Below are 27,117 nucleotides of genomic sequence, written 5' to 3'. Positions count from 1 at the left end.
TTTTTTAAATTCATTTTTAATTCAAGTTGGCAAATAGATTTTCAGAGTAAACGATAAAACATTCCACAATAGCTGAACATAGATATGTATCTACTAAATTTATGTTTGAATAATATACTATAATATATGTATGTGTTGGCTGTAGCTTGTGGGTAGCTTTAATTATATAACTATATATACTTTTTTGTAAGTATGTGTGAGATATTTTTATAATAAATGCTTAAGCGCACCAAATACATACTTTTTATTGTTTGCCACTTTACACAAATTGGTTTAACTGTTAACTCTTGCCCTTAATAATATGTCATGCAATACTTGCTTTAACAAATAAGTACATATGTATGTGTGTATAGAAGTGAATGGAAAAATTGATATGGATTAGAAAGATTTTATTTAATGAGTTTGGTGAATAAATTCTATAATAATATGTATGTATGTGTATACACGCATACTGTATATTAATAAATATGTTTAGGTGCATATATGTATGTATGCAGTTTCAACGTCGTACAAACGGACATAGGTTTATAACGAGGATATGTGTGTATATTTACTTAGCATATATATGTATGTGTGTGTTCATATGTATATGTTACTATGCATATCCATGTGTGTAATGTATATATGTATTTATAATATAAATGAGCAATTCGACTAATTTGTGGCCGCTTCACTGATGCGTACACTTATCCTTCGATTTCTTTTTCCGCTCGTCGCCTGAGTTTGAGCGTCGCGTACCCTGAATCGGCATATAAGGCGGTGTGGGGCTTGAGCTTTTATCTGAAATGCAAAAAGGCGAAAGTAAGCATTAAAATGTACACGCTTTAGGCTGACAACCAAATACATATATACCAAAAGTACTCGACTGCGAGTAGTTCATGCGTGGAGCTAGCTCATGTCTGTTTAGTGAATCATGTGAATCGATGGAATAGTTTTCAGATCTGCAACAACAAAGATGTGGAGAGAATTGTACAATTATTGCTGGTGCAACGCATGCAACGTCACACCTACCTAGTCATTGAGTTGTGTTGCAACAGATGCGCATCACTGGTTGCGCTAATGTTCAGCGACGTTGGACGTTGCCCCGGGCGACAGCTGTCTACCGGCAATGTGTAGATGTCATCTTCGCCGCGATTGAGCAACATGCTGTTCGGATGCGCACCGATGCCATTGTGTTGACTGCCGTTGCTGCGACGCCCACCCTCACGCGACAGACTGCCATTGGTGAGTGTGCCATTTTGTTGTTGGCGTTGCTGTTGATTGTGCAGTACATCGATGGGATTCGAGTAGGCCTCCACATCGATGATGTCCGCCTCCTCCTGCTCCTCCGCCTGCACGTGCAAGCCATTGCGCGCTGCCGGTTGTGGCGCGTAGGAGAAGTTGTTGGCAGCGGCCGCAGTTGGCGAGTGTGCGGCATGTGACGAGTGTTTGCCAAATGAGAGGCAATCCTGTGGCAGCGGTAATAGTGGGCCGCAATGTAGCCCGTTTGATGAGCTGCCATTGGAGGAGCAGAGTGTTGTGTTGCCATCTTTCTGTTGGTGTTTACGCAGGCGCGCTTTTTCTTTGGCGCGTTTCGCCTTGGCGCGCTCCTGTGGAAAACGGTGCATAATTAATATTTATCAACAATCATATGGAAAGCAATAATTTACGCGATCTTGCAGCATTTTCGCTAGTTCTTTGTCTTGCGCCTCGATCGCCATCAGTCGATCGCGCTCTTCCTGTGTGAGTCCATCATGCGCCTCCATTTGCTGCAAACGACGCGCCAGCAGCTGTAATTTTAGACAGCTATATTATTTGCAGTTCAATTTGAAAATTGCAAAATGCTCACCTCATCCTTCTGCTCCTGCTTCAGCTTCTTGCTCATCTCCTTGATCTCCTCCATGGGCAGGCCGATCTCCTTCAGACTCGCATAATCACACGGATCCACATACAGTTCGATGTCGTCGGCGTGCGCTTGCATGTGCCGCTCAGCGGCCACGGCATTTGGCATGCCACGCCCACTGCCATCATTACCCACCAGCTGATCGTATTTCTCCGGTGAGAGTTTCTGAAATTTATGTTCATTTCTAAGCAAATTCTCATTGGAAACCGAATGCAGGCGATTGCTCAAAGCACCAGTTGATGGATTGGGGTGATTATTACTGAAAGTGTTGTGTATTGGTGATGATTCGGGTGTATGGCCAACAGCCTCACCGTTTAGTTGGCGTATGCTGTCTACAACATCCGAGTAATCCACCAACTCTTCAACTGGGTGCTGATGTTGGTGTAGCGGTTGTTGGTGCACACCAGTTGGTGTTGTTGTTGTTGTTGTGTGTGTTGGTGAGTGATTAGTATAGGGTGTATGTGTTGGGTGGTGCATATCGAGCGCAATGCGTTTTTGTTGCTGTTGTTGTGCGGCTGGTGCATGCAAGTGTTGGTGATTGTGCTGGTGTGGGTGTTGATGTGCAAATGTGGATGACTGTACCGAAGCGCTTGGCGATGCCATTATTGCTGCCGATGCTGCTGCTCCTCCCGAGGCTGTCGAACCCGTCGAAATGGATGACAATGAATGTTGATGTTGTTGCTAATGAAAATGAAATGAACTTGGTTAGTTTGTTAATTTTGGTGAGCTTAAAGGCAGGTGCAAGCCGCAACGTTAATAATTGGTGCTGACAAACTCACCAATAAGTGGCTGCTGCCGCTCGCTTGTGACTTTGCGGTTTTGCGTGTTGATGATGTTGGTGGTGATGGTGCATCTGCGGCGCTGGTGGAGGCTGCCGCTGCTGTTAGCGAGGGTGACTTTTGTATGCTTATGCCAACATAGCAGTCGGTTTGTGAGAAATGATTCTGTTGCAACAAATATGATTCAGGCGATGATTGTTGCAATTCGTGTTGTTGTTGTTGCTGCGGCTTGTAATATGGTTGAAATGCTGACTGTTGTGGTGTTTGTGGTGATTGTGACAATTGTTGATGACTTGATGTGTGCTGGCTACTACTACTACTRCCACCAAAATATCTACCATTCGATGTTGAGGGTTCATTTGGATTCTGTTGCAAGATACTTGCTTTAGCTGGACGTGGCGGTGGCAGTTGCGCCTTGCCACGCGTGGGCGGCGGCAAATTCACGTACAGCTCCTAGAGATGGTGCAAAATGAAATTAAATTAAGCATACACATATCTACTGCCGACTGGGTATATTTCTTGCCTGCATCTGCTGCGCCATCTCTTCGCTCTCTAACAACTCACGCTGTCGTTGCTCCTGCAAGTCACGTTCCAGCTTGTCGGCGATCTCCTTCGCAACACGCTTGTCATATGCTTCCCTGTGGTAATATAAAAATTTCAAATTTACTCCCAACGAGTGCCTTTTTATTGCACTTACTGCTCGAGCAAACGTCGCCGATACATTTCCACTTGCTTTTCCGCCTCTTCCTTCTCTTTGATTTGCTCATTCAGCGCTGTCGGAAAGTCTTCACGTACCACAGCATTGCGCTGCCGATTGCCTTTGTAGAAGTCATTTACTAGTGGCGAAGTAGTACCGGTCATAAAATGTTCATATGTATATATAATATGTAGGTTATATAGACTTACTCTCTTGAGACTGCAATTTATAGGCCAGTGCGCTGTCTTCACGTACCAGCCATTCCTTGCAAACTGCAATAAAAGACAGGAGAAAGAATTGATATTATTATTTAATTTAATAAAAATTTGTGAACACTAAGATAATGAGTCATAGAGTATATTTGTATATATAAATGGTATGATAAGTATGCTTATAAGGTAGTTATTCCTTTCGGTTAAAGAGGGCTTCTTAGGTTAGGTTGTGTTAAATGACTGTTCGCTCAGCAAAGCGTGAGGATCGCACTTGGACTGTGCAGCCCTTTGTGAAGCCAGACAAATAAAATCTGTAGTTTAGTTGGCTTTCGGCAAGAAAGAGGAAAGGAAACTCGAACATTCCTTGAATTTCTAGGTTAACACAAATATTGAGTTTTATTATTATACACAATATTTCTAATACTCCAAACTCATACATCGTCGTTTAGTATCCCTTTTATTTTATTATGCCAGTTTATATGATTTAGACCGATTTCGTAAGCTCGATATTTCAAGCACGAAATCCTATCCATAAACTATTATACCAGTTTCTGTAATTTATACTCGTTATTTAGTCTGCTCGGAACTACTCTCGTAGATTTGTTGAAAGAAGAGTTTCAGTCTGCCAATTCTTGTGATTTGAGTCAGCGCTTTTCCAGTTGCGCTACTCTAAAAGGTTTGACAAATCGATCAATTTGTAGTAGTTGTTTATCTCTTCCCTACTCTGGCATATCTAACGTATCAAACCAACTTTTATTTCAATATAAAAATTTGAGATTTATACCAGTTCTTTGTTGAACTTGACACCTGTAAACATTTGGAGGAACTTGCTACGCTCTATACTTGGCTCAATACCAGTTCTTTGTTTGACCTGCTACTTTTGTGTTTATTTTTGTAAGGAAAAGTTATTTTAAAGGCACATTGTTTATTATTATACCGCCTTATATTTGATAAATCGAAGCCATCTTAGGTAGGATATGACATTATTGCGATTTATACCAGTTGTTTGTTCGACTCTATCAAAATAGAAAATTAAAAACCTGCCTTCCCCTTAAATGAGACCATATGTTATATGTGTGCATACATATCCTAAAGGTAACTTTATACCACTTCTAAGCGCGGCCAACTCTCGTATTAAGTGCCATCACATCTTGTTAGTCATCGGACAACAGACAAAACAATTTAAACAGCTTTCTTTAGTTTTTTTAATGCCAACATTCTTATGGTCAATATTGCGAAATGCAGCGGTAAAGCAATACCAGATCACATCAGCGAGCGAAGTGCAAAAAATATGAAAGCGAAAAGAAGAGAGTATCGCTAAGAGCCAAAAAAAAGCGGCGATCATTAAATGGTATGTCATAAAAGCCAAGAATTTCTAAAAAATCACGTAAAAATGACTTTACAAACATATCTGTATACAAAAAACACATAATTTAGCCGAAAGCAAATATAAAATAAATTTATATTTACGAGTATTTGTGTACTTTGCGTGACTAATGATAAGTGACTAGAACACAGGTCACTCTAGCACGCACGGTCTGATGCAATAAACATTTCTATTTACAAACACATTTCTGTCATACTTTTTAATACTCTCCAAATGCTTGGTACTCATATTTGACACATTATAGCTGCATTTCGTTGATGATCCGTTGCGATCGTGCTAGACTGCTGTATTTTATTACTCCAAAGCCATAGCATAACAGCTCAACAAGTTTCATCATTGCTGTCGGTCATTAGCCAGGAATTTCTTTGTTTGATTTACTGGCCTCATTTACCTTAGGCACAGCTTTTCTACCTACAAGCAACCTTCTTGCCTTCCACCATGCACTGCTGCACAGGCGTGACTCACCCTGCCACAATGTTGCGGACAATCGGATGCAACTACTTAACGATCTCTGCTTTTTCTCAGCCACTTAACAATTTCAAGAATGTAACAACCATGTAAAGTATGGCTTAAAATATGCCCTGCAAGCGTTGCCCCTCAACAGTTTTTGATTGAAATTCACTGTAACTGTCGAATGACTGGTGTTTCGGCGTTTTCACCCGCATTTTGAGTGGCACTGACGCCGAGCGCAGAGGCCGACCCCGACAGGCTGTCACACAACACTGTGCTGCCTCTAACAATTTATCATAATTTTTGTGTGTTTTTCTTTTAATCCCTTTCCATTTTGTTTTTGCTCCGTCGAGCAAGCTCATTCGAAAAAATATTCATTCGTAAATAATGGTGCGTAATTTGACCGTGTTGCGTGAAAAGTGAGTGTAGAAATATGTGAGTGGATGCGTGGAGTGTGTGTGTTGGTGCATGACGAACTAAAAATTTCTGTGAACCATTTGAGGTTTCTAAATTAGCATAATTAACGATTAGGAATTTATTTGTGCGCTTAGAGTGGCTCTGAGTTTATTGACCACTTTGATTATGAATCATTAGGAGTTAATGATTTTGCCTAATTATGGAGGAGCGCAAATCAAAAATTATTTTGATCTTTTAAAATGCTAACCTCAGTAATTACATATGTATATGAATGTATATTGGGGTTGTTTCATTCATTAAAAAAGTTCATTGATTAACGTTAAACCTTCATCTGTGCATAGTCGAAACGAAATGACAGACGAATCGTACTTAGTTGGCTACGCGGACAACATTACAGCAGTAGTTACAGCAAGAGACACAGAAAGCATGAAGAAAGCTTAATCAGGTGGTACGGACGCAAGCAATGCTCGACTCACACTACGGAAAAAACAGAGCTACTACTGCTAACAAATAAGCACATACCCCTCGAAATAAATATGCAAACGACTACGAATCTTCTAAGCACACAAAATGCAGTAAACTAACCCAGACTAAACTTCTGTGTACAATTCCAGTACAGCAAAGTTCAGCTTCCAACTAAGGTATTGGTTAACATCGGGGCTCCAGCCAAGGAAAGAGAAAGATCCTAATGAAGTCGAAAGTCAGCGTCCTATTATACTTACGCTGGGCAGACGTGCTTAAAAAGGAAAACCGGCTTAAGGTAGTCGCCGGACAAACTTCAAAAGGTACAGAAGACGACACTGCACATTCAAAGAATATGTGCGTTGGCAACGAGAACGCCGTAGAAGACTTGGTTGACCCAATAAGCGCTGCTAATTTAAGCAGTGACGCAAACTGGGGGATTATCAAGAAATTCGCAACAGAAAGCGGGACCTGGGACGCAGGTGCCCAGATGTATCAATGAGAAAAATGAAACGCCATCTTGAAATAATGCTAATGTGATTATGGGATGGGCGAACAGATGATTCCTTAGAGGAGGTGTTTTTATTGATGCGTAAGTGGCACATAGCGTTGCTGTGACTACAGCACTAGGGATGCGAGTGATTTTTTTCAAGATAAATAGTCCTTAAAAACAAAACTACTTGTCTGAACTAGAGATTTCTTTGACGCTTTTGTTTGAGACTCCAATCCTTCGAATTATTTTCTCCGACTGCATATATTTTGTTGAAGGCAGAACCGTACTAGTTCACAGACTAAGATTGGCTAATTAATTTTTTTAAAAACAGTTCTTATATGCGAAACTGTAAAGTTAGAGACTGGTTTTTTTTTTTTAACTTTGGGTCGGTAAAACCCAAAAGCATGAAAAATTTCCTAACACGTAGCATGTTTTGTGGAGTAGACAACGGGTATAAGGCGAAAATTCTGAATAATCTGAACACCTCAAATACCCTACACATCTCTTAGCCCATCAGTCGTAAAATTTTCCTTCAGAAGTGTTATTAAATTATGCATAGAGGGGGAGTACTATCATTGAAAAATCTGAACATAGACCGGCTGTGAAGACACAGAAACACTATGTGGACTATTGATTAACGAAAGGCAGATATTTGTGCCAAAATGATTACAGTAATGTAGTTGAAAAGGCAATCGAATTTTGATAAAACCTTTTTTCAATTAAGCCTTCTAATAAACAATAATTATTATTAAAAAAATTGTCCTAAAAAAAAGTCAAACTCAATAAGAATATCTCAAATATAATTGACGATTGTCTTTTTCGAAGTTGTTTGGAATTATACAAATATGTATATATCAAAATAATAGATTGAGTAGCCTGAGCGAGTATAAAAAATGAATACACTAATTAACCCGAAGCATTCCTCGTGTCTTAAGAAACAGTTTCTAAGGTTTATATTTTCCCTTTATAACACTTGTTATATACCTTTAGGTCTTACAAATTTATAAGTTATAACGAACCGAAAATATAGTCAGAGTTGTATTTGCGTAAACTTATTTTAGTATGCAATCCAACAACAAATGTTGTAAACTTGTACAAAAATTTACGATTTTATGATTGTATGCTTTTCACTTGATGAATAATTTTTATACCTTATAACAAAACAACAATTTATCAATAATTTCTAGTTACAAAAAATCACGCTTCTGCTATGCTTTCATATACATATGTACATATATACATACGCATATAAGTTTGTCCTACATATGTATACCATATACCATATGTACATATGCATATAGTTTTTAAAAGATTATATAACATATTCTTCGCCTGTCATACCCAGTCATGAGTACTTTCGCGCCGCCTTCAAACGTGCCGCAACAACAATTCTTATTTATATTATTTTTCCAAACGATAACCGATTTTTTTACGTGTTTTGTTTAACACTTAGCTGGCCTTTTATGTGCATGAATAAGAACTTATCGCGTGTCCCACCAGCTTCGCACATGGTTATCTTCCTGGTACAACCGAATTGCTTATTGCAAACGTTAACTGACACACATTTGACCCATATCGCTCCACAGATATGACGCTTGCATTCTGTTGCGGTTTAACAGCAGGCATTCATACAAATATGGAACGACTTATCCACACACGTACATACATATGTATGTTGTGGTGAGTGTGCATGTGTGCAGGCATGACTAAATCTTATGAATGGGCACGAAATTTTTTAAATGTTTAGCACTCATTTTTAAGTGTCATGACTGGACAGCACCCACATTAAAACGGGTTAACGGTAAATTTGTATGTGGAGGTTTTTAATGTACATATATGAATGTATATTCTATGTATTTTTTCATGTTACTTTGTAGAGCCCTTCGAATTTTCATGTCCTGCGACTTGCTGGTAGGTATCAATTAGTTAGTAATCAGTTAGTTGGTTTCACTTATACTAAATTTTTTATTTAAATATATTAACAGGGCCGTAGAGAGAAACCCGGAGGAGGTTATAGGTTGCGAGCTCCCTGAACCAAGGTAAGTATTAGTAAGTATATTAGTAGTTGTAACCGCCATATTTAGAACATGACTTGTATTAGTAATTTTCGTAATTTTATTGAATACGCTCTCAACAATCCAATCACCAGATCATGTAAATAAAAGTTGATAGATAGCTCATTACAAAAAAATTTTACAAACTTGTGCATATGTAAACACATTTATATATTTTTTTACAAACAGGTTGAGAATTATATAGCGTTTGTGAGATAAATCACGCTTCACTAGTTTACAAATTTTCATAACACTGCTCGTTTTCAATTCCTTCCAAGCCGGATTTATTACAATTAAATTTTTATGCAAATTCTAAGTAAAAATATTTCTAACTTGAAGCAGGGAATAATCTTGTATTAAACACAATTATAGTCATAACTTCTCCACGGCTTAGCCAATTATAATTTCCTGTCAGCGCGGGAGATTTGTATTGTAGAAATTCATGACTCCACGTGTATAGAACTTCAAAGGCCAGCGCGCTGCTAAACATTATCACACTTTTATGTGGAAATTATTTTCATACCTTCACAATTTTTTCCAAAAGTAGCGTTTTATGGTTGGTCTTTTCCGACTTCCATCTTCCGTGCTATAACGCATAACCATAAAAGCACTTTTTGCTCATTATTTACGATTTCTTATATAATATAATATTATTTTTAATTTGTGCGCAAAGAAACGCCCATTTGAAGTTAGTGTTTAGAATGGAGGAGCTACTGGAGCGGGTAAACCATAATGTGGAGTCGTAAAAATTGCCATAAATCAAGTGACAAAAGAATAACGCGTATTCCTATTTAAGTATGTATATTCAAACCAAAGCCAACCAAAACAAAAACAAATGAAGTTATTACTTTTTCCTCTATCTATTCTCCACTTATTCAAAATTTATGCATATGCTATAGCTGTTGATTGAATTTCATGAACTTGCACATTTATGTGTAAAACTCGTACGGGAAAGCGAGAAGGAAAATAAACAAAGAAAACGCAAATGTGGACAATATATGTATGTATATACAAATAAAAAATTAAAAAGCGTAAAAATATAGCACTAACAATAAAAAAAAAAATAATAATAAAAAATAAATAAACATGGCAGCCATAAAAAATCAGCGTTGTCGTCGAAAACTTCTTACTTTGACCGCTCGAAGAGAAGCTTCAAAGCAAAGGCAACTACAAACCGATTAAATATGCACACAAATATGATTCTGTGGTTTTGATATTTGAAAGAAAACAAAGAACAAATACTAAAAGTTTTTAAGCGATAATAAAGTGTTAGATTAGTATTTTTTACTAAGGTGGTCGATTAATCGGCGTTTTTTTAAATTTATTTTTAATGTTTTTCCATTTTACTGAAATATAAAAAATTTCAAGAGGTCGGCTACTACAAGTTACTATAACAAAAAAATATACATATATTGGTATCATATTTGGAAATTAATTGCTTTAAAAACAGCAATAATTATTATTTAAATATTTTTGAAATTATTTGCTGAAATTTTACTAAAATTTTAAATTTAGTTATTTTATTGTCCATTAAAATTGACCTTAATGAATAATTTCAATCGATTTACAAAACGATTTCCTAATGTTGAAACAATAATGAATATTAAGCCCTCCTTAATCGTTTAAAGGTAGTACTGAAGAGGCGAGTGTGAATTATAAAGCAAATCCGTCAACTTCTAACAATAAATGAAAAATGTCATCAAATCTACACTGGAGGGTAAAAAAATGTGTCAGATATATATATATATATATATTTTTAAAGAAATTGGCTAATGAACGCCGTTCTTCGACATTTATTTTTTGAAAATTATCTCCTTCAAATGTTGACCAGGGCTACATATCAGATGGTTCATCCGTTGAGCCCAATTCTCGATGACTCGTTCAAGCCTTTAGAGTGATTATTGTTAAATGACACACCTGGTATTTTTCTCTAAGACCTGAACCGAAACAAGATTGTGCGCATAGCTTTTAGACTTTACATAAAAAGTCTAACGCTGTGATATTACACGATCTTGGAGGCCAATCGACCAGACCAAAACGTGAAATTATTTGTTTACCGAAGTGTTCTCTTAATAAATGTACTGATTAATGCGATGTGTGCAAAGTGGCGCTGTCTTGTTGAAACCAAATGTCTACAAGATCACGAACTTTTTTATGAAATGACTGCTCTTGAATCCGTTCAGATTTTTCTTTGTCCCAAATGCGACATTTTTGCTTGTTTACTTGCCCACTGAGCTGGAAATGGGTCTCATCGCTGAACAAAATATGGATCTAAAACGTCGGATCTTCTTGGAACCTTTCAAGAGTCCATTGCAGGAAGCGATGTCGCTAGCTTTGGTTCTTGCACAAGTGGTACGTCAGTCCAAGTTGCTACGCTCCGGTCTTCGAGTACACTCTCAGCTACAGCTGATAGATTTTCTTTACTGTGGGCTGAACTTGATTTTTTCGGTCGAATATTATTCAATAAGGAATGCTAAGTCTTATGGTGTGGTCAAAATTGGAACCTATAACCTATTGGTAGATCTGCAGGAAATCAGTACAATTTATAATTTAAGTAGCCTATAATTAACGGCACAATTTTCATGACCTTCACTGTATGCACAAACGAATCGCACAATAACCTGAAATTAAAATGCACGTCAATGCCTACGCCATGGACAAAACACTCAGAAACCAAACATACAAACATGAGCGTACCAACTGAGGAAAAAAGTGACCCGCGTAGTAATTTTTGCAATTTGGCATTCAGAACGATTTTAAATGCATTTAGACACATACACAATCATACATACATATATATATATGTAAATAAGTACTCGCAGGCATTTAAATCACAAAAATTTGTTTATGCCATTGCATTTAAGCGCACCACTCATTGTGTATTTGTTTGTAAATGTTCGCCAATTGCAGTTAAGACTACCTAAAAGTACACACAAGTACAACATATGTACATGTATGTATATGAAGTGCTTGTGCATGATTGAGTGTTAGTGACGAAGGGAAACAATGAAAAGGTAATGGCGAGTTCTTAAGTGGCCAGGCGGCAGCGACGAGACGTCTCGAGAAAATAACAGAAAATTGCATGAATTCCAATGTTGTGAAAATTACACACTTTAATGCTTATCAACACACACTTACGCGCTTCCATATGCATTCATGCTGGTTTGCATGTGCGCCTTCGAACAAAAAAAAAAAATATGCATGCAGGCCAACGGTCAGCTGGGAAAGCACACACAGCTGTATACACTTATGAAGATTCATATGCTTATGTTGTGGCGCTGTCTTGTACCCTGTAGGGATTATCAGTCGTGAGAATATACGGTTCATATAACTTTAGTATTCAATTGGAAGTATTTTTCTGCGCTCCTAGAAAATAACAGTCATTGATTCACCTTGCATTGGAGAGTAGATGTTCATATCAACAGACCAGTGAAGACAAGAACCTGAAGAAATTGTCTCTACGCGCAAAAAACACAATATTTTATTAAGCTCATGAGTTGGCGAAGCATCCCTGGTCTGAATTTTCTTCTAAAAAAATTTTAAAATAAAATTTTAAGGTTCCAAAACCTATAAATAAATAATTGTAGTGTAAATTTAGATAGTTATTCAATAACAATAGATAAACTGATCTAAAATTTGTAAAACGAGGCTTTAAATCATTGGAAGAACGCTTTAGATCTTGTGCTGAAGACTCCACATAACCTCTTTTATGAAACTACTAACTTTGTTCTTGCTTCTGTAGGTAAATTCTTTGTCGACAAAGCAACGCGAAAAGTTGACAAGAAGTGGCGTATCGATAACAGCATTTTATACAGGTCGGGAAGAGGCCGTTGATGAATTATCAAAAAAGTGAGAACGATGTTCATTGACTTTTTTACATCAAAGGCATCATCCACCATGAATTTGTTCCTCCTGGAAAACCGTCAACGCCATGTTTTACGTGGAAGTCCCCAAGAGATTGGAAGTTGCACCACGACAACGCTCCGGCTCACACCGCCTTTCTTGTGAACAGCTACCTAACCAAGGCCAGCATTCCAACGGTTCCGCAGTCGCCCTGCAGCCCAGATGTGACTCCCCGGATTTTTTTGTTCCTTCCCTGAAAAGGCCGATGAAAGGCAAGCATTTAGAGGCGACAAAGGGGATCCAAGCAGCAAGCACCTCGACTCTAATGGCTATACGGACTATGCCTTCTGTGACGCTTTCAATGCTTGAAAATCGCGCTGACAGCGCTTCATCGATACACAAAGAAACTAGTTTGAAAGTTTTTAAAGAATTGTTACGAATGGTTCAATAACTTTTTTTTTTAAACGACTCATTTCTTTTGCGTTCCGGATAAGTTCTGCCTGGTAGAAAAGCTTATTTATTAAATTACTTACTTGAATAAATATCTTCCAATCGTCTTCTTTTCCTAAAGGGTATGTACCATAACTATATATTTATGTAACACATGAAACCCCCCACATATAAATATGTATTATATATTTATCTTGAAGCTAAGTATTTATACTAAACCTCAGATTATTTTCACGCATGTATGTGTGACTGCTTACTTGGTCAGTTGGCTTTGCGAGGCGAAATATCTTTGCACGATTGTGATTGTTTATAAGGCGTCACGGCGCATAGCTCGAACTTGAGTAGGCACTGATTCAATTTATTTATTTATTTCTGCTTTTTTACTATGTGAAGTATGCGGCAATTGGAGTGGCTAGCGTGGGAACCAGCCGTTGCTAATACAAACCGAGCTACTCAGCAAACACTTTTAATTCAAGTGGCAACGCTGCTGATAAAACTGAAGTAGGCATGAAGCCACACACTGGTGCCGCGCTGAAATTGCTACCGGAAATGTTGTATTTTTGAGATTTTTTCCAATACCAGCAGAGAGCAACATGTAATTTTCTTAAGCGCTATGAGCTTTTGCAAAAAAATATGCACATGACCAATACACACACGGAAAGCCTGATTTCACATAATCGCACTGCGGGCAGCAGCACTTTTGTGGTTTCCATGAATGATATTTCAATGCACGATTTCTTTCACCAGTGTTTGTATGCTTTTATATTGCATTTTTTGTAGTTTTGTTGTGTAATTTTTTATTTATGTAATATTTTCTATTTTTGATATAGCATATCCGCTGAATACAATTGACCCTTGGTGTGTCTATGTGCATATGTGTCGTTTACTTTTCTAATAATGTAAATTGAAACTGTATAATAATAACGAATAACAGGTTTACAGTTAAATGTTGCAGATACAAAAGCTTACTGAAGCGACACTATTGTTGGCATACTAGGCATATGCACATATGTAAATACATATACATATATGATACCTTATTATTCTGTATATTATGGTATTTTTCGAATAAAAAGATGAAGTTGACAAAATAAAAGATAATGTGGAATGAGACCTGATGTTTCTGTTTTCCGAAAAGTGGTGAATTTTGAAGTTTGAAAACCTGGTTTTTTATTCACCAAGTGGTGAATATCTATAAGCAATTGGTTTTATTTTCACCACGTGGTGAATATTCATGAAAAAATTGTTCTCATCCGAAAAGCATTTTATCCACAAAGATTTCACCATGATGACTTCCTGAACGTAGGTCACCCGTACAATACATAAATATACATACAAATACAAATTTAAATTTTATTGTTGTTTATACCTAGAAAACATTTTCGATTTTTTTTTAATATTGGGTATGTTATCGAGTTGAAAGTTCTTGGTTAGTGAAAATTTCGGTTATGAGGACACAAATATAAAGAATAGAAAGCCTTATTAAAATTATTTTTTCGAATAAATACTGATTAATTGAAAGCCGAAACCGAAGAATGTATACTCGTATGTCCGAATATCTACTCTCGGTGTAGTTCTATACCTAAAAAGAGTTCTTCAACAAATTTTGAGGGAAGCTGACGAGTTGACAATTCTTGGTTGACAAAAATTTCGGATAAATTCCGATTACATTGACTCAAATAGAAACCATTTTCAAGACTATTTTTATCAATACCGCCGAATTGTCCAACTAAAATTTCTGGTTGATTTTGGATAAGTAAACGGTTAAGCGATCCCAAAAACTAAATACTCGTGTGTTTGAATGTCCACTGTTTTTGTTGTTATAGATCTAGATAGCACTAAAACAATTTTGAGGAATGCTGCCGACAATCCGTGCTTGAATAAAATCCGGATCCATTTCGGATACATGGACTCGATAGTCGTCGAAATACATTTGGTTCATAATCGTCTCTGTGGCCAGATTTGTGCGCGTTATAATGATTCTCGATTAATGATTTGTTATGTATCAAATTTAAGTAATTTCTGAACCCCTGAAGGAGGAACCTTAGTATGACAGAAGTATACTTGAAATTCCGAAATGGAAAATTCAAAAAATTCAAAATATTTTTTCATAATTTTTGGGGTTTCCTATATACGCTCTGTATATTCTGATAACCACCGAGAGATAACAATAACGGTTCATTGCACTCGGCTACAGTTGTTGCTCACACTAATGCGATCGATAATTAAAAATTAATATTAACGCTTGCAAGCTCGGCATGAAACAATGCGGCACTACTTTCAAAATTAACAAATTTTCCATTTAAAATTATGAAAATGAAATGTAAGTGTAATCGAAGCGCCAAACACTGACTACAAAAGCCTAACAGATATGAGTTAACACTCACATACATACATTGAATTATATACATACATATATGTGTGCGGCATGAAAAAATTAGAAAGTTGCACTTGATTGCAATACCAACACACATTTAACACATAAATACTTTTTTTAACAATAATAAAAAATTGCTGAAAAGCGTTAAGCTGAGCAGCAGCAGGTACTGGAGCTAACAATGAAAACAACAGCAAAAGCGAAATGAGGAAAAATGGTAAAATTAGCAGATGAATTGTACGGAGTCATTGCCGTCGACTTTGTGGAGTTTGTTGTCAAACAACGAAAGTGGAAAAACTTGACTCAAGGTTGATGTAAGCGAGTAGACACACGCACACACACACAAATAAATGCATCTATTTCACACCAACAACACTTTCAGGCGCTGAACACCGAAAAACCGGCTATTAATAGTGGCAATGCGCTCTGCAATCTGCTGAAGAAGAAGCTACGCCAACAACCGCTTCGACACACACATGCTTACATATAAATATGCATATATAAATATATATTTATATGGGGAGTGCTGCAACCGATATGCATTAAAATTTATAAATAATTATGTGCTTTGCTCAGGCAGGCAGCCTGCTTGACTAGCTAACTAGCTGAGTGGCTGAGCGGCAGCCGCGCTGGCTAACAATGACCTTAACCATGATGAAAGCGAACGAATGGCGCGTTGGAAATGGTGCAGCGGTAGCAAGTTGATGCGCGCCAATGTCGCCTGATAGTTTTCCTGTACACAACTGTTAATAAAATGAAATTTACGAAATGCTCAAGCGCACATATCATACACACACATAAACGTAAATATATACGTAAGCACATAAATATTCTAAAATTAGTTAGCGCTATGAAATGGCCGTACGCCGCATGCCGCTTGCCGTGCCGAAGGATGATGGGCGATGGGCTGCACATTTCAGTTTACATGTGTGTTGTTGGCAAGAGTTTTTCGATATTTTTACGACTTTTTCCTGTCATTTAATTATCATACTATTTTCGCTTTTATCTTTATGCGGCCGATAAAAGTGTGTCCTTCTGCAACTCACTGCTCATAGACAAGAGTTCTCAGTCGGTGTTAGTTGAAAAGCCGCACAAGGCGAATGTGGCATGTGGCAAGTGGCAAGTGTCAAGTACAGCGTAACAGCCGTGGCAGGCTTTTCAATGAAATGGGTTATGGCAATCGATTATCAAATGCTAGTATGTGCTGAAGAAAATTGTGAAATTTTTATTAGAAAATCGGTTAGACTTTTCCAAAAAACAATTTCGTTGTATCAGGCTTCAAATCTTTTTCAGACCATTACGAAAAATTAATTTAATTTAAAGAGTTACCCGAGTTATCGTATAGAAAATTTGTCGATCTAATCTATAATAACAGTCAGGTTAGATTAATCTGATAGGCCAATAATCCACATATTGACCAGTTTGGTTCTTTGTGATACCAGATGGAGTTCACTTGCTAAGTCCAAGAGGAGAGTTATAGATTCCGATGCCTGCACTTAACGCGAATTTTAACAGACTCTGCGGCCTCACTGTCGACACCTCCTCCAGTGTATCATACTGTGGGGACACCGGATGCTTACATAGTCTTGCCAATGCAGGTGAAGTGCACAAGAGATGCTCCAATATTACTCTAATGATCTATTCTAGGCATTTCCTGCAGTCTTTTCGATCTGTCAGGCCCATCTTTCGGGCATGTGCCGTCATCAGACAGTGGCCAGTTAGTATTCCGACAGTGTTTTCTATCGAGTGCCAGTTGGCATGCCAACAGATAACATTATGGATTAATTGACGATTTCTAATGGCTTGAGCTCTTTGCGACCGTTCGAAAACATGAGACTTTGGTAAATTCTTCAAAGTGAGGTCAAGGCTGCTTTCCCAGTCTTTGCTTCAGAAAGTTGCACATTCACTCTTATAGTATTTGGGTTTTTATAGTATGGTTGGGTTAAAAGGTTAGTTTTCATGATTTCATGAACAATACAACTTAGACAGCTAGAGATGCCTGTGATGCTCAAAACTCCTAGGTATGAATCAAACGGTCCGTCGGATATCTGCAAATCGACTAGAACCCCTAACAAATATATTAAGCCAGTCATTAGTCTACTCCTGCCAATTCGTCAGACTCGTAGCATGTATGGCAAGCTCCCGTCTGGCTATGTCTGGCTTCCTGAAGTCCGATAGTCACGGGTGTTATTTGAAGAATGCCGTGAAGTGCGATCGTTGGTATCATACTCAGTGCGCCATTGAAGCCAACGTGAGCCGCGCGTTGTACACGTTCTGCTGTTTTGCGAATGTGACCTTATCGGCACCGGTTTCAGAACTAGTTATGCTTATAGCTGCTATAAGTTATGCACCTGTGAAGGGTATTGTAGCGCGGTGCAGCTGAAGCCAATGTTTTTTCTTCTGTTACCGAAAATTCAGAAAACAATTTTTTTTTATACAATATTTGATTGATATTTCGAAGTTGTTTGGGGTTAAGCCAAACATATAAAATTTAACGGTTATAAATATTTAATTTTGAAATTTTTTCACGCGAAGAATGCCAGAGACGCTATTTGATTGATGTTGTTTGAAGACAGAAGTTCAAAATTAACATCAGTTGCACTTCTTGATCAATTCCATGCTCTATGCACATGTGTCTGCTTTTAATTCGTCGAAATAAAATCAGAGCAGTGTAATGAATGTACTTTATGTATGGTTAGGCGCATGAAAGTGCAGCAAAATGTAGAATCTTCTTTGTTGCGACCGAAATAAATATTATAATAACAAAAACTAGCTAAACCCCAAACGGGAGTGTTGAAATGAATCATTCGTTGCCGCCGCAAGTGGAACATGTTGCATGTGGGCATTGCGACCGCTTAGCTGGACGGACGTTCAACAGCAAGAGGGACTGTCAATCAAGCGCTAAGCCAATGCAGCGCGCTGTTGCATGCAATAAAACCCGAACAACGTGTGGACTATGAAATGCAGCAGCCGTTGAAATGCTGCTGCATGCTGCAGGGGCAGTACGTTGCACCAGCGGCGGCCAAAGTAAGTCGAAAAAGCAAAAAAACTAACAGCAACCACAAAATGATAGGGAACTTTAAAAAGCACAACAACAACAACCACATGCATATATGTGCAACAGTAATTGCAGTAAATAACACAGATGCTGCCGCAACAACTGTACAGTGTCCGTTGAACATACAACACTTTTTGCGGCTGCCACCATTTATGCACATACTGTTGTTGCTGTTGCTGTTGGCGGTGGAAACAGCAATTATTGGCATTGTTTGCAACAAGTAACCGTCAGCCGAACGGTGCGCCGCATGCACGCCAACTTGGCAGCAAATCAAGCATTTGTTGCCGCAATATGCAACTTGCAATATAGCGGCACAACAATGCCAACAACAAACAGAAAAACAACTATTCCATTGGCGGCAGCTACTCCAACAATGTTGATGGGTACGACAAAGCCATCAACAGCAACTGCGGCAGCTGTAGGCACATCATCTCGTGCCACTGCACTTTGCAGCAAATTGTGGCAACTGCTTCAGTAGCAGCAACTGCAGCAGCATCAGCGCTCAGTTCAGTGCACAAAACTGTTGCAAACAAAATGAGGCGGAAAATGGCAGCAAGCAGCTGTAGACACCATGCACAAGCGGCATTTAGTGGGCGCACTAGTGTGCGTGTGTGCCACATGGCATTGATTGGCGCCTTCATCGCACGACTTCATTAGTTTAAAAATAACATTCCACATGCGGCTGTGCAGCAGCTTTTCTATGTTAGCGGTGGTGGTGAAATTGTGCGGATATGTAGCTACGATGTACTTCATTATCTGTATCCGGATCTATAACTAAAATTGGTTGTCACCCCTAGCTTCATCCATATCTGAAGATAGCGCCAGGTAACATCTCTGGACTTCTACAAGTAGTCGATTTAGATCTGACCTTGTTAGTACCACAAGACGATGACCACAACTTTTCCGGCCGACAGAGTCTTTTTCATCTTCATCTTTTTGGAAGAGCTTCACCGCTTAAAATCGGTCTGAGGTTTGGACCAGTGGCATTATGTTTCGTGGAATTTCATAAAGCGACGCAGAAACTCTTTTGGATTGCTCTTAGCGCTCCATCTTTATTTCCACGCTCAATATTTTTAAGAGGATACGACCCTCAAGCTCGAATATCTTCAACTGATTTCCAGTATCTTAAGCAAACATTTTTAGCTTCATTTGATCACGTTAGTCGTAGCTAGGTGGATGATCCGAAACAGTTCGTCGGCTTCTATGGTTCGATCTTCTAACGGTATCGTTTTTACGTTTCATCATCTGTCGTCTTCAAAAGTATCTCCAAACATTTCATTCTAATATATAAACATACGTTTTTAGTACCTTTTTTTCTTCTTTACTGGCGTAGGCGACGCTAACACGATTACAGTCGAGTTAACAACAGCGCGCCAGTCTTCTTCCTTTACGCTGTTTGGCAAAAATTTGATATTCCAAGTGGAACCAGATCTTTCGCCACCTGGTCTTTCCAGGTTTTCCTCTTCCTCTACTTCTCCCGGCGGGTATTGCGTCTAATACTCTCAGAGCTCATACTTTCGGGCGACATGACCTACGCTGGCTAGGCCGCTGTCTCTTAATTCGTTAACCTATGGCGATGTCATTGTATATCTCGTAAAGCTCAACCTTCCATCGATATGGAGCATAAATCTTCCAAAAATCCTTCTTTGAAAACTCGTAATGTCGTAACTCATCGAATGTTATCATCGTCCACGCCTCTGTACCATATAGCAGGACGGGGAATATAATTAACTCGTAGAGTTTGGCCTTTGTTCGTCGAGAAAGGACTTTACTTCTCATTTGCCTACTTAATCCTAAGTAGCACCTATTGGCAAGAGTTATTCAGCACTGGGTTTCGAGGATGACATTGTTGTTGCTGTTAACACTGGTTCCAAGATAGACGGAATTATCTAAGATATCGAAGTTATGACTGTCAACAGTGACGCGGAAGCCAAGTCGCGAGTGCGACGACTGTTTATTTGAAGGCAGAAGATATTTCGTCTTGCCGTCGTTCACTACCAGACCCATTTGCTTCGCTTCCTTACCCAGTTTGGAGATAGCAGAACCAACGGCGCGGTTGTTGAGGCCAATGGTGTCAATATCGTCGTACCTTCTCTCTGCTTTTTAGTACCTGCTCAATACCTATATTTATCAATGTTTCTCGTTTGTGTGCCTCTTCTTCGCACAATTTAATGAGGTTTCTGGCGTATTTGATTTGAAATAAAAACTCAAAAACAGCTAACTAAACATACAAGCGCAAAAAGCTGACAATGAATCCGCTTGTTATAACCAAATAAACAAACAAATCAGTCTATAGAGGGATAAATAAATAAATAGTCATATGAGTATGAATATATACAGAAGTGTTGAAATACTCAAATGGAAAGTTGTATACTTGGCGTTATTCTTTCTTTATGTGCACATACTATGTATATGGTATATATATTTTTCAACTTTTACGGAGTTTTGTTAACAAATTATTATAAGTATATGTGTATGTAAATAGACAGCTGCGAAATAAAAGGCAAGTTAGCGTATGACTTTCCCATTTATTCACATATGTATATGTATGCTTGTATGTATACTTAAACTCTGAGTAACTAATTCGCTAATTCACTCAGCTGTCTGTAACTTTAGTAAAAAGTAAACAAAATTTTCTCCAGTCTACAAAATTTGCGCAATCTCATTTTCATATTTCATGAAGCCTTTATATATCCATGGAGTACTTTCAAGTCGTTGTGCTTTTAAAAACATCAAACAACCTTTTGATTATTTTGTTTCCACCGCCGGCAGCTTCCTATTGCTTTTGCTTGCCTAAATCTACACTTTCATTAAATACATATACAAATACAACTTGTATATAATATATACATACATACATACATACATACATATATAATAACATAGATGTTTAATTTTAGTATCACATCTTTTGTTGTTCGCGGTGTGAAAGTTGCAAAACAGTCTTTCGCTATTAACTGTTGTTATGTTTTGTGATTGTTTCGCTTATGATTTGATAAAAAAAACAATGTAAATATGCAATTATGAGCTACTAGCTTTTGTTGTACGAATATAATGATAGAAGAGGTGCTGGTATTAAAATAGTTCAAAGGGAAGGTTCATTAAATGCAGTTCAAACAATAGTGCGCGTTTAAGGAGGGAGTGAGAGCAAGAGCCTCTTTATATACGAACATGATCCAATGATAAGTTGATGAAGTTGGAAGTTATGGTAACGGCTGAATGAGTATAGATTTCACTAAGCGGAGACCGTCAGTCGACTTACTACGGTGGACATTTCTGAATTTCCATATTTTAGTGAGGGAACTTTGCATCGAATATAGTGGTATTAGCTGCCACGGAAGTAAATGGATCGAACAAAAAACTGATATAATTCATATAGGCTGATATAATCAAATAATATATCTCTTGTCCGAACAACATAAACTTTAAATAGGTAATCTAGTTGTATTAACTATAATGGAGTATCGTGAATTAAATAAGCAACTGGTATAAGCCGTATACATACATATATGGGTTGCACCGAAAATATTTCATGATATAAATGACATAGACTGTTATAATAAAATATATTTCATAATAGAACAACATAAATTCTATACAGGTTTTCAAGTTGTATTAACTAGCTGGTTGTATTAACAACTGGTATAAAAAACAAGCGAATCGAATGTAAAACTGGTATAAATCACTTTAACTGGTATACAAAATGTATCTCATCAGTTGGTTATACATATGTCATCAGTTGGTTTAAGTAGAAAATCGAGATGTGTGTACGAGTCTCTCAACTGTAATGGATCCTGAATACTCAATTTTTATACATCACATAGACTGGCATAAGAAAATAGAAACTTTTATCATATAATCAATTTGTACGTATTTATGAATTGACGAATAATCGTGAATCGAACACTCAACTGGTATAAATCACTTGAATGACATAACGAAATGAAAAATTTAGGCATATAATCTAGTTCTGTTTGTTTATTAACTATCCCGGAGGATGTTAATTGAACATTCAACTGGTATAAACCGTGAACACATGCTTATTATGTTCACTACAAATATTTTACGTCAGGGCGAAGAAGTTCTAGGCAGATAATCTTTTAATCTTCTTGTGTATGTTTGCAAGCTGTCACAAAAAATCGTGAATCGAACATTGAACTGGTATAAAAACCAAGACTGGCATAAAAAAATGAGTAAGTGGCGAGTTAAACCACTTAAAAAAAAAATACTAAAAATGTCAAATATTTTAATAAATAAGTGAGAAAAGTTTCTTTTATTTGGACGTAAAGATTTTGATTTTTCATTCATAAAACCACGCATTTCTGGTATTTTCGTTTAAGAATTTTAAGTGAGTGCAGTAATCATTTCAGTGAGTCTTGAGAAACTTGCAAATCATTGACATTGTGGTTTAACTACAACTTATTTATTTTAATGACTTTTGATGTTTGTTTCTCTTTTTTGATTCCTATTCTACTTGTTACTCTCGGCTCGAAAGAAACCGTCTTCAATTTTTTGGCTAAAGACATTCTGTTGGGAAACCATATAATTCATTTATATTGCAAGGCGTCAATGACTATCTGGAGGTTGAACAGTGGATAAAATAAATAAGTTTTGCTGTTTTGAAGAATTAGCTAAATGTGTTGAGGTCGGATTTTTAAGAAGGCAACCGAAGGTAGACACAGCTTATTATTTAAAAATTTAAAATTTTTAGTATATCTCAAATATTCTAAATGCTACTTAAGCTATGTGTCTGTATATGGGTGATTAAATATTTATTATGAGCTATAAATATACAATGTACAGCACATCCACTCACCTTCGTTGACATGTCCGCTCTTTGGTAATAATTCGGTTTTTGTCAAGTTATTCATTTTTTCACCTCTTTGTTCCAAGCTTTTATACACAATATCGCCGGCGATGAGCAAATTTGAAGCAAATGCGATTACACGACAACTCGCACAATTAAATGACTTAGTTGTAGTGTTTTAGAAAACAGGTTAAGAACTGGAAAGGAATACAGAGAAATACAAATTTTCTTACGTTGAAAAAGAGAAACACAAAACAGTTTTGTGTTGTGGCTTGAATTTGAGAGCGGTCCGCCTCAAGGACGAATGTAGGAAAAATGCGGCGCTCCGCAGCTTAGAGATGCTAATCGCACGAGAACGCACTGCCCGTGTGTGGTTGATTATAAGAGCAGATATTTGCGACTTGTTGAAAGCTATCACTCAAAGGCAAAGCAAAGCGACGCTGCGCGTGCAAAAGCAGGGCGACTTGAGTGTGGAGCACGACATAAATAAATATATGTTTTTGTTGTTGTTGTATATATTATAAGTGTTTATAAATGAACTTGTTTTTGTCCTCTAATGGGTACATATGTATGCATGTTTGTATGTGTGTATGGGTGGTTTATCGCCGCAACAAGCCAGGTGTTTACTGGAAGCCACAACTCAAGTGTTTTTGCTGCTGTTGTTGTTATTAAATCTCGAAATTGGAAGCAACGGAAGTGTTGCTGTTGAACTAAATCGCTACATAAATGCCGTGAGTATGTGTATGTATGTATAAATGCGTGTAAATATGTGAAATTAAAGTGTCTTGAACGGCTTTGTGCTCTAGCGGCTTTTATGTTGTGTTGATATGGTCTTAATGGCAGCACTAACAGCAAATTAAGAAAAAAACAGAAAAAAAAATAAAAATTAAGTAGATACGGAACAATGTTTGGCTTTCTGTATATCTGTGTGTATGTCTGCATAGAAGCGTACTTGTTCCTCAGTCTTTGAGATATCAAAGTGAAATTTGGCACACGTTCATTTCTACTGAAGAAGCATTTTTGGACTACTATAACAAATAGCTATCATAGAAACTGGCAGATCAAAAACAAGTTCTTCTGTTGACAAATTTTTTTTTTTTATTATTTATTTGAAAAAATATCTCTGTAAGATTTGGGAAAGATTATTGCCTCAGACAAAAAATCGGTCAGATCAGACCTTTATATCATATAGTGGACATCCAAGTTGACGGTCCAAAATCATGATTAAGACCTTCTTATACTCTGCCATACAGTAAAGAATGCACCTGTGTAGGGTATTTTTTCTTGCGTTTACTATTCTCTAATTAGTCCACGCCCGTCTCTAACGCTTTGCTTTGCACTTTACGCTGCGCACACTTTCGCCACACGTTTGTTGTTTATTTTTCGGAATTGCTTTTTCCATTGAATTTAGCGTTATATTTTTCGCGTGTTGCGTTTTTATGCGCCCAACGGTAACGATGTTTTCATTATTTTTCACCCGGTTCCAATTTGAAGGGTTCATGCACTCAACCAAGCCAAGAGCCGCTTACAAGAAATAAAAATAAAAACCCCAACAACACACTTTTCCAGCAATTGCTTCAATCAAGTGCGTATGGTTCTCAATTAATCTTAATTTCATCACTGAACTTTCAACTCACTCTTCACTTTACACTTTGCTGCCTGCCAGCACTTCTGCCACAAAAGTTCACTTTAAACCCGTCACACTCTCGCACTAAACGCATTTATTTCAATAAAAAATAGAATAAGAAAATATGAAAATGATTTTCCTCAAACGAAATCAGTGAAGTATTTTCACAGCTGTAACGCAGCAGCTGCATTCCTCGCTGTGTGTCGTCCGTTGCTCGAATGCACTTTGTTTTTTACTCGCCAGCTACTAGCGCGCCACTACCGTTGTGCCACCACTTCACTCACACGTCCGCAAATTAATGCTCGGCGATGGTTGGATGGATGGCCGGTGGACTCAGCGCTATGCTGAACTGCCAACAATGGCAGCAACAACAACAAGTGCTTAAGTGAGTGCCTAACTCAAATACAAACGAGGTGTATGCATGGTGTACGAGCTGTCTCTTATACACATCTAGATGTGTATAAGAGACAGACTCAGCGCTATGCTGAACTGCCAACAATGGCAGCAACAACAACAAGTGCTTAAGTGAGTGCCTAACTCAAATACAAACGAGGTGTATGCATGGTGTACGAGAGTGTTGTTTTGAATGCAACAAAAACAAAGGCACAAGAATTTAGCAACAACAACAATTATAATCAGTAAAATGTGTATGTGTACGTGTGTGTTGTGAGTTGTCGTTGGAAATTTTGTTGTTGTCGTATTAATGTAGTAATAACATACATATTTGAAAGTGTAGAGAGCGTTATTTGTGCACTGGAAGAACTAAGAGTTGCCACTTAATTTATATTTTTTCTGATAAGACAGGTTTTGCTTTGTAGCAAAAAAAGGGGGCGCTATTTAAAATAGTAATAAGATAGAATGCGAGAAACAAATTTGCTCTCTAGAATGACGCAGGGTTGCCACTTAATTTATACATTCTAATGCGTTAGATTTCTACTTAAAAATAGTAATATGGATAGTACAAAGACAGAGAGAGGGAAACAAAGTTTGCGCTACAAAATGGCACAGAGTTGCCACTTAATTTATAATATTTTGTAATGCGGTGGATTTTTAGTTATATATTAAAATATACATATCTCAAGATGCAAAGAGACAAAGAAAAATTTTTGCCCACTTTAATTGCACAGAGTTGCCACTTAAATGTTTTTTTTAGTGAAATTTTTAGATAAATTAAAAAAAATACTTTTGCCCTAAGTTTGCGTAGTCTTATACACCACGTTTGATCACTAAAAATATAATTTTTTGTGAAGAATGACTATATTGAACTAGAGAGTTCTTTGAATAAAAATTTCAGGGCAAGTATCTGCATGTTGTTTCAAAAGACATGCTTTATTTATACCAAATAATCTTATTTATTTATTTAAATAAGACCTGTAAATAAATTTACAGACAGACTAGGAAACTAAGGGAACTGGCTGATGGGCTTTCGTCCCTGAATATATAATTTTGATTGTCCGACTTGAGATCCATAACTATATACAAAATTTCAGTTTCCGAAGTAAATTTTAGAAATTTATACGAGCTTAGTTCTGAATTTATAAAATACCTTAAGATCAAAATAAAGAAAATTTTAATAGCATGGCAGCACTATCAGTGGAACTTATAAGAGACATTTACAGTTTGGAAAGCAATGTAATACATTCAGCTATAGAATAGCAAAATTTTCCATGTGCTGATGATTTGAAATACTAAAATTTGTATTAACAAAAATTTATAATAAAATTCTTGCAAAGGAACTCAAACAGAACTGCATCTGTGTTGAAAATTGGACTGAAAACTAATTTGTCTATTAATAGAGAGCCTTCTAAACTGCACTTAATACAATGGTGCCATTCATCGCCGTCCATTCAACCGGCCTTTGCATTGGCAGCACTGGATTTAGCGCTGGAGTAGAGTATACTACACAGATGCGTGAGTGTTGGTGCGGCCATTGTCTTCACTTCCTATTTGTTTTCATAATTGTTGGTATTACCTTTATATGCATATGTATGAATATGTATGTACATATATGTATATGTATTGTGCATAATTTTAAACTCATTTGCATTGTTTTCAAAAGAAAACCAGTTTTGAGTGTAAGGACATTTGTAGCTACTCATATAACACTTGTAGGTGCTCATGT

At 37.3% G+C, this 27,117-nt stretch overlaps 1 protein-coding gene across 4 annotated transcripts; it reads right to left on the bottom strand.

Moving 5' to 3' along the window:
- Positions 1 to 25,303, bottom strand: LOC108969109. 4 transcript variants are annotated; one of them, XM_018933637.1, is made up of 12 exons: positions 25,006 to 25,303; positions 23,378 to 23,565; positions 3,568 to 3,630; positions 3,359 to 3,497; positions 3,185 to 3,299; positions 2,662 to 3,114; positions 2,465 to 2,563; positions 1,829 to 2,047; positions 1,650 to 1,769; positions 1,012 to 1,589; positions 845 to 941; positions 1 to 780 (listed from the first exon to the last, which is right to left on the bottom strand). In XM_018933637.1, the coding sequence occupies exons 2-12, from the start codon at positions 23,430 to 23,432 to the stop codon at positions 655 to 657; spliced, it is 2,064 nt and encodes a 687-aa protein (XP_018789182.1). In that variant the 5' UTR covers positions 23,433 to 23,565; positions 25,006 to 25,303; the 3' UTR covers positions 1 to 654. The 4 variants fall into 4 exon arrangements, with proteins under 4 accessions (XP_018789182.1, XP_018789179.1, XP_018789181.1 ...); XM_018933634.1 differs by having other exon boundaries at positions 1,829 to 2,563; XM_018933636.1 differs by having other exon boundaries at positions 853 to 941; positions 1,829 to 2,563; positions 25,006 to 25,302.
- Between the last annotated feature and the right edge of the window lie 1,814 nt (positions 25,304 to 27,117).

The sequence above is a fragment of the Bactrocera latifrons genome, unplaced genomic scaffold, assembly GCF_001853355.1.
Source record: "Bactrocera latifrons isolate USDA-ARS-PBARC rearing strain unplaced genomic scaffold, ASM185335v1 scaffold_24, whole genome shotgun sequence".
Lineage (NCBI taxonomy): Eukaryota > Metazoa > Arthropoda > Insecta > Diptera > Tephritidae > Bactrocera > Bactrocera latifrons.
The sequence above is the reverse complement of the archived record's forward strand: the minus strand, read 5'-3'. Positions and strand labels throughout refer to the sequence as shown.